The sequence below is a fragment of the Lichenostomus cassidix genome, chromosome 8 (genome assembly GCF_008360975.1).
Source record: "Lichenostomus cassidix isolate B80296 chromosome 8, HeHo_3.0, whole genome shotgun sequence".
Classification (NCBI taxonomy): Eukaryota; Metazoa; Chordata; class Aves; order Passeriformes; family Meliphagidae; genus Lichenostomus; species Lichenostomus cassidix.
In genome coordinates, this window is record NC_139489.1 from 16461099 (window position 1) to 16474386 (window position 13288).

The 13288-nt window shown below is 39.8% G+C and overlaps 1 protein-coding gene across 2 annotated transcripts in view; it reads right to left on the bottom strand.

The window, feature by feature from the left end:
* Positions 1-82: 82 nt before the first annotated feature.
* ABCA4 (ATP binding cassette subfamily A member 4) overlaps positions 83-13288 on the bottom strand; it is a 68228-nt gene continuing 55022 nt past the window's right edge. For both annotated transcript variants that reach the window (XM_085068103.1, XM_085068104.1), the window contains 13 exons: positions 12005-12120; positions 10162-10309; positions 8584-8707; positions 7785-7914; positions 7552-7672; positions 7332-7394; positions 7114-7220; positions 5999-6140; positions 5309-5443; positions 4032-4135; positions 3852-3944; positions 3272-3521; positions 83-2393 (listed from right to left, as the gene is read on the bottom strand). In XM_085068103.1, coding sequence (XP_084924229.1) covers positions 2271-2393; positions 3272-3521; positions 3852-3944; positions 4032-4135; positions 5309-5443; positions 5999-6140; positions 7114-7220; positions 7332-7394; positions 7552-7672; positions 7785-7914; positions 8584-8707; positions 10162-10309; positions 12005-12120 — 1656 coding nt within the window. In that variant the 3' untranslated portion in view covers positions 83-2270. The remainder of the gene's footprint in view (positions 2394-3271; positions 3522-3851; positions 3945-4031; positions 4136-5308; positions 5444-5998; positions 6141-7113; positions 7221-7331; positions 7395-7551; positions 7673-7784; positions 7915-8583; positions 8708-10161; positions 10310-12004; positions 12121-13288) is intronic.

Genomic DNA, 13288 nt, shown 5'->3' on the forward strand with positions numbered 1-13288 from the left:
CTCCACTGCTAAGGGAAATTGTATGCACTTGAAGGCTACACTTCCTTACATTCGACAGTTTTCAACTCAGAAGCACCTTAAGAAATAAGGCTTCATTGCACAGCTGCAAAAAAAAGCCTCTGCAGTTCACTGTAACCTGACTTAGCTTTTTCTGTACGAGTCTATTTAGATTGATGGATCAGAGATACTGAGAAGTCTGTGCTGAAAAGCAGCTCCAAATTTAGCAGTGGCATTCTGCAAGACAGAAGCACATTGGAATGAGGACACACCAGCTAACTAGCAGAGCTCAGTTCAGCCAGCACGGCCAGTTGGCCTCAAGACAGTTGCATGATCTGCCTTCTTTGACTTGAAGAAGAGAGTGTGCTGCCTGGAGGCAGGTGCTTTGTAACAGATAACATTACCAAAGAATATGAATGGTTCCTGGAATAAAGAAATAGGCAATACCTCAAAAACCTGATTTGGGTCTAACCCTTAATTTGCTAAAAGAATCTGAAGTAAGAAGTATTTATAGTATTTGTGAATGTAATATCCTGTGCTGGGTTTTTCTGTTTGTTTTTGGTCTTCTTCATTAGTAAATGGCATAAAAGTAAACAAGATTCAGAAGCAATCTAACCTATGCCATATCTTTGATATCTGGCTTGTTTTGATATAGCAGCTCCTTAGGATACTAATGGTCCTTTGATCTAGCATTTTATATCAGGCTTCTCTGAATAGTTTTTAATATACTTTGTAAATACATGAAGTGACTGCTAGTCCTCAGAATACTTTTCCTATTTTCGGAGCCAGCGAGAAAAATCAGCTTCATTTTGGACTTCCTGTGTTTTCTTTGTCACAGGATGTTCTGTGGGACTTAGTTGGGTTTTGTGTAAATCTAGTAAAAAAGGCTATTGATATCTATTTGAATGACATTTGAAAGAAGCTATTTTAGAATATGAAGAGAATGCATAGATAGTGTTTTGTTTCATAATTTATTTATCTGTAATGGATGTATAGAAAGATTTTTGCAACTATTTGTAAGGGTGAAATATGCAATAAATTCTAGACTATATTTTAAAACCAGTTGAAATAATTATGGCAAAAAGAGAAGGCTACAGCTGGTTGCTGAAGATTCATAATATTTTGTACAGTACAAAGCAAGAGTGTCCTTATTAAAAAAAATCTGCATCAATCGAAGAAAAAAATCTTTCAAAGCAAAAATACATGACCCAGATTTTAATTCTGTGTAACATATCTTAGAGAAGATTTCTTAGAAATGGTTAGATCTGGTAGATAACTGAAGCAATACATCATTAGGAATATGTTTTCATTGTTTTTCCACTAGTTAAACTGTGAACCAGAGAAAAGAGCTAAATGTCAAATGATTTCCCACTGAGTACAGTGTGGAATACAAGCAGGTTGAAATTTTCCTTCTGAGGAGGTAGAAAGCACATACCCTATTCACATTTTACACCCACTTAATGTCCAGTCACAGGAAAGAAGAAAAATTTGTTCTTGTTTAGTAACAACAATATCTTTCCAGGTCTCTGCAAGAAAACAAAACTTTTGGCAGTTTTGGACATACTCTTTTTCTTTTTAATCTCCATTTTGACGTTAGGCCTCTATTTGAGGCAACTTGAAGATGAGTATGAGATCATTTTAATTAATGATTTTAAAGCAAGTTTCTTGTCTGGATCTGAGGTCTGAATTAATTCGCTTCATTCTTGCTGAGACAACCGTCTGTTTTCACTGGCAGCCTGGTGAGATAGTGAAGCAATCTCCCAGCACTAGCCCCATTAGCCAGCACTGTTCTGACCTTGATGGTCCTGTGCACTCAGCATGGCAGGAATCTGCTTCTAAGCTGGGCAATGCTCTCTCTGCCTTGAGACCTGTCTGCTGACTCGCAGCAGTTGACATAAGGGTTAAACAAGAAAAGCCTGCCAGCCTGACAGTACCAGATAGAGACTCCGTCTTTGATGTTATTTACATGTCAACAAGGAGGAATGAGACTTCTCTTCTTGTATCTTATAATGGACTTTATGTTAGAGGAAGATTTTATTCCATAGCAAGGATCTGCTTTTCCTTTGACACTGTCAGTCATGTAGTGTTCTGGTAGAGCAGTAGTAGTTGGCTGTTGCTAGGGCTGTTGTTTTTGAGAGCACAGTGCTCAAGAAAGGTACAAAAAAATCAGTGTAAATACTGAGAGTAGGAACCTTTGTTTTACCCTTGCTCTGCTCTGGTATGGCACATGTTTGCACTGTGCACACACTAAGCCTGGAGACTGTAGAAACAGTCTATGCAACTGCCTGCTGGTGCAAAGCAGGGGACACCTTTGCTTCTCGGCTGGCTCCAGCTGCACGTGGATGCAAAGGAATTTCCTCGTCCTCCATCTGCTGTTTAGCAAAGTTCACAAAAACCTGTGTGAGGAAAGCAGAAAATGTCACTGGCCCTTCAACTGAGATGAGTTAGTGGAATGACTGCTCTGCAGGAAACACAGAAAGGGGAATCCACAGACATCAACTGAACTGAGAACTGCATTATCAGCTGGGATCATGAGTTCCGCCTTTATTTTGATAAACTTCCTTGCAACTTCCTTTCTTGAAACTTCCTTCCTTTGTATGTACTTCCTTGCAACTAAAATCCTACTTTTTCTTAAGGAGGAGATGGCTTCAGCAAAGTTTGTATGGTTTGAACAGCATGAGGTTGGTTGTGATAGGAAAGAGGAGACAGAATATTTTAGTAGGAAGCTGAAAGGCAGCCAGGAATGTCTCTCTACCAATCCCACTGAAAACAGCTTTGCATATACAGACCCTTAGTTACTTAGGAAAGCAGGCAGATGGGGCCAATACCCTCTAGCAAGTGGGTGTTTTCAAAACTCCCAGTGGACTTTGCAGGGTTTGTGCATCTAATTGCTTGTCACAGTATCTTTGACACAACACAGTCCAAATATCATATTTAAAGTAAAATGCTATTCTCAGCACAGTCTCATTCCAAATTGCTGACCTTGACTGCTCAGACTGCTGCTCCTGAAGGAATGGGTTGTGTGAATTCTGTCATCTGGGAAATGCTGTCTTACCAGCTTTCAAATGGCACCTATTTATACAGGGACTAAGTTACTGATTCATATTGATCCACTCTCCTTGATGAGAGGCGTGGGAATTTTGCCTGAGAAAAAGGTGTGAGATAATTCTCTACTCTGACCAATTTGGTCCTTCAGTTGTTTGGATACATCCCCATTATGTTGCCTAATTCTCACCAGTAGGGCTTTCTCATGGATGTTTTACTTTTTACTTACCTGATCTAATGTTGTTTGAGAGACAGAATATTCTTCAATATGCAGGTTTTCCTTATTGGAGATTATTAGTCGAAAAATCTTAGCCAAAGAGGAAGAGCAAATCTGATACTGCAGCATGTTGTAGTGTTTCTCTCTCTGTAAACTCCCTGGGAAGTGGATGCGTATGAATTGCTCAGCAGGAGCAGGATCTGGAGGCAGTCCAGGCTTTGGAGCTTTGATTTTCAGAGTGACAATGTACCCATCTCCAAACCTGGAAAGGACATGTAGATTCAGGAATTGGATGAAGAGGTGGCTTCATCATTCAGGAGGGAAATTATTTTTCTGCAGTTATGAAAACAATAACAGTATCTGAAAGATATTGCATAAGATCCAGCTTTTTAGGAAGCCCTGTATTTGCCTGGCAGAAGTGGTATGTAGCACAACACAGCTGAAATGAGATCTGGTCAGATTGTCTAATATACCACAGAGTTGCCCCCAGAAATAGGTGGGGTTAAACACTGAATTGCTTGTATTAAGAGTGGTACATGTCACATATACTAAGTTTCCCCATTAAAAACCACCATAAAAATATTCTACTTACTTGTATTTTAGCTCCTGAATTGTGCCTAGGCATTTGAAGGTACCTTGTACCATGATGGCTAAACGAGTACAGAGGGCTTCACATTCTTCCATACTTTCAAAACAGAGAACAGATGTTTGAGACAAAAGCCAACAGATGAACTTCAACTGCATTTGGATTCTGAATTCTAACTGTTTTTACCTGTGTGAGGTTAGAACTACTGCTCGCCCATCTCTGAGCACACCAACAATAGAGTCCCACAGGAGGCGCCGGGACTGAGGGTCCATTCCTGTAGTCGGTTCATCCTGTAATGGAAATGTTAAGACAATCAGAATCAGATAAAAAGGGGAAAATCTCTTTAGAATCAAGTAATTTTTTGGACCACAGCATATAATTGCCTCTCCAGTGTAATCTGTGTCTTGAGAAAGCACATACATTTGAGAAGCGTATGAGGGAGTGGGTACCAATGGATTTCTTGGCACAAAGCAGTAAGGAAACAAGTAGAAGGATCTGCAGGTAAGAATACAGTGTTGTCTGTGTAGGACAGAGCTATAGGGAAGGGAATGCCTTTTCTGGGTGACCATGAGTTCTCACCATGCAATCTTACTTACATAAACATATAGGACGTTGCTCACTCCAAGAAACTAGTGAAGTCACCCTGATTTACACCAGCTAAGGATCTGATACTGCATAAATCAGCTAACACAGTAAGTAAAAAAAAGTGAAAAAAAGTCTTGGATAGAAAATTTTTCATTGAACATTTCATCTTAAGAGATTAGGAGAAAACATTTTTATCTGTTTACTACATACAGGCAGAATACATGTAATTGCATATTAAATGGTAGAAGGAACCATGCTACTAGAATGTCTTAAAATACTTCTTCATAAATTACAAATTAAGATGGTAGAATATAATCTAAATGAAGAATTTTTGTAGTAATTTCATATAGAATTTCCCTTTAGATATGCAATTACCTGATCACTTATTTTATTGGGCAAGAACTACATTTCAGCATTTGTATAGTTTAGTATAAATTTGTATAATTTATTTCAAAGATATTAAAGGCTGAAAAAGGGTAGCTGTAGTCCTCTCTTCTGTATAAAGCAGCCAGGTGTATGTGTCAGAAGATCATCTTTTACATCAGTGGCTACACTCTGACAAGAAAAGGCAGACTAAAACTAAGGCACAGTTTAAATTCAGATTTTTTTTTGATTAGAGATTTTATCTCAAAACATTTTTTGTTGAAAAGCTTCCTTTTGTAATCACTTGGGGTCATTGGATACATAGTTTTGCATCCCAGTCTATGCCTGAAATGAATGCAAAATTACACTGAAATAGCTGTAAGTTGAGGGCAGAAAGGAGCTTCCAAGGACTTCATAGCTCTTTAGCATATTTATACTACAGGATATTAGCATTTATGTAGTGTTATGAGATGTTCTACTGAACTGTCACAGGGCTATGTTTCCACCACACTTACTAGCAAGACAAGCGGTGGGCAGCCTATCAGGGCAATGGCAGTGGAGAGCTTGCGCTTGTTGCCACCACTGTAGGTCCCTGCCAGCTGGTCTGCGTACAGAGGAAGTCCCAGCTTCTGGATGCCCCATTCAGCAACCTGTGACAAAGACCATTTATTTCACACAGCAGCAAATGCATAACACACAGCATTGCTGACACATCTCCCTTCTGGCAGAAACATGATGGCTTCCTGGGGTTTAGCACATTCATTTTAAAACTGGACCAGGGAAGTACAGAACATTTATGACAATGAGGGGAGTTATAACTGCTCCAGGCAAAGCCATAAAGCAGCTGTAGACTTCTATCTGTGCAAGAATTTAATTTATTTTCTTCTGGAATCTTCATGTTTTCTTTCTTACACATACACAACTTTAAATACATGAGCAAAACAGCAACCAGTGCCATTCTGAGTCACAGGAACTGCATCTTTAGCCTTCCACTGTTAATGCCACAGATATGCAAGTACCATTAATGCCTGGGAACCTGCATTTGATAGTGTGGTCTTATTACTTAACTGTCTAAATGACAGGAACCACTCTGAGGACTTCAATACACAGGAGAACAAGTCCACTTTGGAAATTCTGGCCCTTGGCATGTTCAAAGCACAGTTAATCATCACAAATAATCACTGTAACTATCAAAACAAGATTACCCTCTCGATTTCCTCTGCTGGAACCCCCCGCAAGCGTGCATATAAGTAGAGGTGCTCCCGTCCCGTGAGCAGGTCATCAATGGCATCAAACTGAGGGCAGTATCCCATGTTTTGATGGACATTAGAAATGTGGGTCAATATACTGGAGAAACAAAAGAGTTGTAGTTTTATAATATTCTGTAATACTAGCTCTAAGACAGAGCAGAACGGTTTGAATAAAATCTTTATTTTCTGACGCAACAACCCTTGTTAGAGGAGAATCCTCGCTGATAAAAATTCCTGTGAAAATACCCGTCTGTACATAACAGCAAGGAGTATATTGTTGTCTTTAGTCAGCTCAACCCTGGTTAAGAGTGTAAGCCCATTTCCCCTCATGTATTTTCTTGTTAAAGTATAGGCTAACTTAATGAGAAGTTCTTTAAACAGCCACTCAGGTCTTTTTGAAAACAGTGTATTTCTAGAAGAAAAAAAGCAGTTATTGCAACTCAGAGTGTGGACACTAGCAACAGAGAGGCAGGACACAAGGCTAATGCTTGGATGGTAGCAGGAAAAGTACAAAATCACAGAATGGGTGTGGTTGGAAGCAGGGTCTAGAGGTTATCTTGTCCACTGACCCTATTCAGGCAGTCACCTAGATCAGGGTGCCCAGGACCATGTCCTGACAACAAAAGAGTTATTGTTCAATTCACATCAATGAACCAACTACAATCAAATCCCAACTACACCTAACAAGCCAAGGCACACAACCTGGAAGTAAACTAACATAAGTGCATACCAGATCACACTGTAATAACTTATGACATTATGCCAGTCCTGTGTAAATGAAGATGCTAGAAACAGCCAGAGAAAAGTCTTAAGGCTCAGATCAAAGTACCCTGTTGGACAAGTTCTCTTAGGTTTGTGAGCTCTTGCCACTAAATATGATTGCCTTGTCCCACTGTTAGCATTACCACGACTTACCCACAGATTTTACAACAGAGTGCTAAAGGTATAAAATGCAATTGTGCGTTAGCTGTGATCTCGATGCCATAGAGCTGCTGGATCACTGAGTGTGTGATCTGGACAGTTCTACCCTGGTAAATGGACTGTCACAAGGGTTTTTTAAAGGTACTCACCTATTGCCAGCCACTACAGCATCTCCAGATGTCACATCAGTATCTCCAGTCAGCATTTTGAACGTTGTTGTTTTGCCAGCACCATTCACTCCCAAAAGGCCAAAGCACTAAATTACAAAATTTATCACATTCTTTAATATTTCCAATTTGCAAATCAGTAGGGGCATAAAATCTGAACTGATCCATGGAATGTAATCCAGTGTTATTGAACAACCTACCTCTCCGGGACGGATGCCAACACAGAGTCTGTCCACTGCAGGCTTGCGTCGACCTGCATAAATCTGTATTGACAGGGGCAGAAAAAAAAATGAAAGCTCCTATTTCAAGACATCTACAGAAATGAAAATCATCTGAATTTTTAGTTTAATGCTATTGGGATGAGGCAACTTTAGAACTAAGATAGGAGTAAATACTTGTTTCATCCTTCTCAAATATTACCTTGGTCAGTTCTTGTAATTGTAAGATGTCTGTTTTGTTTCCTCCATCCATAATTCTGTTTCTTTCTTCTGCAACATCCTCATCTTCACTAATAATAGGTGACATGGCAGTCTCAGCACACCTGGAAAAACCCGAGGTACTGAGTTGGCATAAAAAGAAAAACAGGGACATAGAGAATAACAAAGATAGTCATCCTTTTAATAAAGGAACATTAATAGAACTTTTAGACATACCATCTGGTGGAGAACAAACGGTGCTGCATAAGGAGATTCAGAATGAAGAACACAATTCCTTGAACAGCCATGGCAACCAAGTTCTTTCCAACAAAGTCCCACTGAAAGGGATCAGAAACATGCTCCTCACCTTTGGAGAGAGAGTGCCAGAAAGGAAGGAGAAATACTGCTGAAAAAGCCCACTACTCCTCAGAACAAAAAGCATAATCATAATTTGCTCATGATCAGGCAATGGTTTTAATTCTTCCAGTCATAAAGATTCTTAATAAAATGTACTCTGAGCTCAGCTGCTGCATGAGAGTAAAAATAAATAAAATCTCTGAATATGCACTAATTTGGATATCATTACATGAAACATTCATAGATTATATGAAAAGACACATATTTTCTGAATAAAAATAGAATGGGTTCTGCTGTATGACTATTCTTTTAATAAGTTGTCTGATATCAAAAACAACCATATCCCAAGAGAATGCATTTGAAGAACAACAGTCACTTTAAACATTAACTGAGCTATTCAAATGAAATGACAAAATAAATCCTCCTGTAATGGTCTAAGGTCTTCCAAACAAAGGATAGAAAGACACCAGAGTCTGACACTGAATGAAGTCTGACACTGACACAGAAGCTGTGATTCCTTCAGGAGGGTGAACTTTCATACTCCACATCCATCTGATGATGGAAGAGGTGAGAATTTCAGAAACATCTACTACTTTTCTGAGATATTGCTTCCAAACACCTCGTCCAAGGTCAGGATGTGTGACACTGCTATAACTTGTTTCTTATTGGCTTTACTTACCAAACCTTGCATATACTTCAGTCACAGCTTGGTTCATGGCCAAGTCGATGAGTCCACGGCCCAGGCAAAAGTGTGGGAGGACAAGCAGCACATTTTTCAATGTTTTATTAAACTTCAGCAAAGACTATAAGAAACAGAAACAACACAAGCTGTTTAAACCAGACCTGTTTAAGAAAACATAGCAACATAAATGAAAAGTTCTTTGTCATGTGAGAGAAACTGGAAGTTCTGTGTTTTTAAAACAGAAGAAACAGATTATTTATCAAGTTACACTCAAAGCAACATAAAATGCAAACAGCAGAATCCTGGCATACACTGCACCAGACAAGGTGCTTGTGAAAAACTGGCAATGCAGGGTACAGGCAACTGCTCACCTGTACTTGCAGTTAATCAGCAAGTTTCTCACTCATTTACTGCCAGAAAAAATGGCAAGGTAGAGACAGTTAGTGTTAGGGATGGTTATGCTTGGATGTTCTTTGCACACCTCTTTAAAGCCAAGGATTTATAGCCATGTGACTTTGCATGGCCAAGTTTTCATAGCGAGAGAGCTACAGTGGTGGCTTCTCTGAGAAGCTGATGGAAGCTTCCTCCATGTCCAACAGAGCCAATCCCTGGCAGCTCCCAGGATGAATGTGCCACTGGCTGAGGCTGGGCCAGTTATAAATGGTGGTAATGCCTCTGTGATAACATATTTAAGAAGAAATTAAAAAAGTGATTGTGCAGTTCTAATTGTGACCAGAGAAGGGCAGGGTGAGAATACGTAAGAGGAACAACTGCAGACCCCAAGGTCAATGGAGAAAGATGGGGAGGAGGTGCTCCAGGCACTGGAGCTGAGATTCCTCTGCAGCCCTTGGCGCAGCCCACAGCGAGGCAGCTGTGCCCCTGCAGCCCATTGGAGCTCCATGGGGATGCACAGATCCACCTGCAGCCCATGGAAGAGACTTATGCCTAGAGCAGGTGGATGTGTGAGAGGAGGCTGTGACCCCATGGGAGGCCCATGTAGAGAGGAGTCCATGCTGGAGCAGCCTGTCCTTGGGGGACTGCACCCTGTGGAAGAGTGACCCACACTGCAGCAGTTTTGGGAAGACTGTTGCCTGTGGGATGAACTCACATTGTAGCAGTTTGCAGAGAACTGTTGCTCGTGAGATGGACTCACGTTGGAGAAGTTCACAAAGAACCATCTCCTGTAGAAAGGAGGAGGGGAAGGACTCCTCTCCCTAAGCAGTGGGAGAAGCAACATGTGATGAACTGATCATAACCCCCATTCCCTGTCTCCCTGTGCCACTAGGGGAGGAGGTAGAGTCTGGAAGGAGGAAAGGCTGGGGTGAAGGTGTTTTTTTCAGGTCTTATTTTATTTCTCATTATCCTGCTCTGATTTTTTAAAATAATGAATTCAACTAGTATCTCTAATATTTTCCCATGATGGTATTTGGTGGGTGATTGCTCCCAGTCCTTATCTCAGCTCATGAAGCTGCCATTATATTGCTCTCCCCTGTCCAGCTGTGGAGAGGAGTGAGAGAGGCTTTGGTGGGTGCCTGGCATCCAGCCAGCCACAACCCCCTACAAAACATTACTTACCGGATTATTTTCAAATAATTCCAGGATGAATGTGATGGCACTGCTGTTGATTCCCACAAAGAGATTAATACAAGACAATGCAACATAAGCAGTGCTGGGGACACTGAAGAGAGAAGAAGCAGGATACATCATGGGAATTACTGCCCATCTGCATGCAAGAGATAGAAAAAACTATGATAACTTCTCAGTATTCTCATGTCAGTTGGCCTAAAGAAAACAGAAAGTTGAGCTTTCTTCCCATCCCAAGTGTAACAAAACGCTGTAGACAACCAACAACCCACCACAGTATTTTCTTCCTGGTTACTTCATAAGATTTTTTCTGCTTAGTCTTTTTTTGCTATTAAAATGCAGGGCAATAGACACTGCTAACATGGAGAAAACTTAATGCTAGCAAGGTTGCTATCATCTCAGATATTCTTGCACATATCACTGAATTGTACACCAAGAGGAAGAAACAAAGAATTGTTTTATAAAGCAAATACAGTGTTCTGCTTTGCTATATATTCCTCCCCTCTTGGAACTGTCCAAAGAAATTACAAACTCTGAAAATTTTGATATTATTTTCTAAGCCCGATATCTATTGGGTTTTTTTATTCCTGATTTGGAGCTTCCTGTGCTGTGATTTCTGGGACACAGCAAATGCACATGCAGCAGCATAAGAGAGGTATTCCTTTGGAATAAATTTAAAATAATTAGCAACAATCAGTCTGACCAGGAAAAAATTTGTAACACCAACCTGAACTGTTAATGGGACAAGACTTATTTGGCCAGAAAGAATCATTCTAAGTTTCCTAATGTGACTGCAACTGGTCACAAGGGCTAATGTATGATTTTATGATTTTGCTTTTCTTTCTGTTTTGAGTAGCAAATTATGAAATTATTGAAGTGAGTGCCAAAAGTGATTATACTTTTTCTGAAAATTTAATCTTGACACATACTTTAAAATACACAAAGGCATTTAAGATGTCCATTCATGCAGCCATGAATTACTGTATTAAAAAAAAATACAATGCCACAGACAACTTTTTAAAGATACCATTAGTGAACTTTAAAAAGCTATAATGAAAAATTGAAACAAATTAATATTCTGGTAGCAGTTTTGCAGAGATTAAACGCTGATAATGCTTTGCAATGTCTCAGGATTTTCATTAAAAGATCACGATAACTGCAGAAAATTAAAGGTAGTTTGCACAGAAAATAATTGTTCCTTCTCAGGCTCAATTTGTGATATACACAGGAGGATATGAAAAGATTACTTTCTCTCTTTAATTTTAGAAACAGATCTGGTCAATTGTTTTGCCTAAACTACATCTGCTGAAGGGCTACTGGGAGTATGATTTTATTGATAAAAATATGTGATCACTAATTAAATGAGAGAAAGCGAATATCAGTCAGCCTTATAAAATGCTATTTTGCCAACACAAATGCTCATTTGCAGCTAAAAAAGTGTTGAAGATTCAGTACTCTTTGCCCTTGGGTTAAATGCTGAAAGATGCTTTAGTACTGACTGGGAATGTGGCAAATGAACAACCACTAAATTCTACACAATGTACAAGGAAGAAAGCAGCAAACGGAACAAATATATTTTCCTGTAAGGGTCACATTTAGTGCTTAAAAATGTAAGGCAGGCAGTGACAAAAGAATCTCTTTTGCAGCATTTGGCCAGATAGAGTATGTAAATCTCTAAGTAAATCACCATAGCAGAGTCCAGTTTTAACCTGTTTTGGATCTACTCAGCTCTATTCTTCAAAGCTGGATTCCATTAAGTACTGAGCTCAGTAACATGAAATAATTTCTGTATGAAATACAGGGCCCACCTGCAGGAATAACCTTGAACACTCACCCATACAGGAGCAGCAAGGCAACAAGCACAGGGAGGTTAGTTGGAGAAGCGTATGCTTTCTTGTTGAATCCAGCAAATATAGCCACAACCATTCCAGCACTCAGTGCATAATTCACCTGCCACAGCACAGGGTGAAGATCAGTGGGTAAGACCTGAGAAGGTCTGCAAACATATCCAGATCCTACACATCATTCCAAAAGGATTTTATATTGAGGAACATCAGAATTTGAGTTAGACTAGTCACCCTGAATCTTTTGGATCAATAGGTCCCTGGCAATGCTCAACGTTTTTCTAAGACATCTTTTGTCACACTGTTCATCAAACTACAATGTATATTGTTGTTTCTTAGATTATACTTTATGAGTCAACTATTTCATAGTCCTGCTGCCAGGCTTCCCACAAAAAGGGGCCATGGGTATGCAAGGGAAGTGCAGTTTCTGGTGATGCAAATGAAGGCTGTGTGGGATGGAAAAGCTAGTTACTTGAGCCAGATTTCTGGGAGGAGGCTAAACATACATTCCTGAGTATGCTTGGCCACTGCTCCATTTCTCTGTTCAGTATTAGTAGCAGTAATCTACTGCAATGCACAGAATTCCCCATGCAGAATGGAAGGTAGCATTTCACAGAACTGCTAACACCACTTAATGCCTTTGCATCATGCTGTCAAGGGCAATAGCCAAGCAGAATTCCTGTCAAGGAAGCTGCTTTGAACAGCAGGGAACAAGAACTCTGAGATTTTCTTCTTGTCCCTCATTTACTAAAATAATTGTTTGCTTTATCTTCTGCTGAGAGAACACCTTCCAAATCCTGAAGGGTTCTGGGCTTTTCAAATACGGATTTTCTTTTCTTTTTAATTTTTTTCAATTCCACATTCATGCTTATTGTATAATCCCTTGGCCCCTTTCTTGGTTGTGAAGGCATGGCCAGAGAATCAGCTCTTGTTGTGCCTCAACCAGCCAAAGAATTTTCTGCTTTATGACAAAGTGGCTGGAGAAGTAACAGGAGGAAAGCTGAGCCCTGTCTAAGCAAATCTGGACCTGTGGTATAAATATTTTCAGAATAACACAGTGACCATGACACAGTGACCTAAATACTTATGTCATTTAAGACACGCCAGAGTATTTTGTCAGGCCTATGGATACTGTTCCAGCAGCCCATGAATCTTCCCCACTTAGGTTTCTTGAACATCTTGAAATATGTTTTGGGTCTTCTAGAGGACAGGAGTGACTTACACCAGGCAATGAGGTTTTCCCCTGCCATAGTAAGTTGTACTTTATTATATAT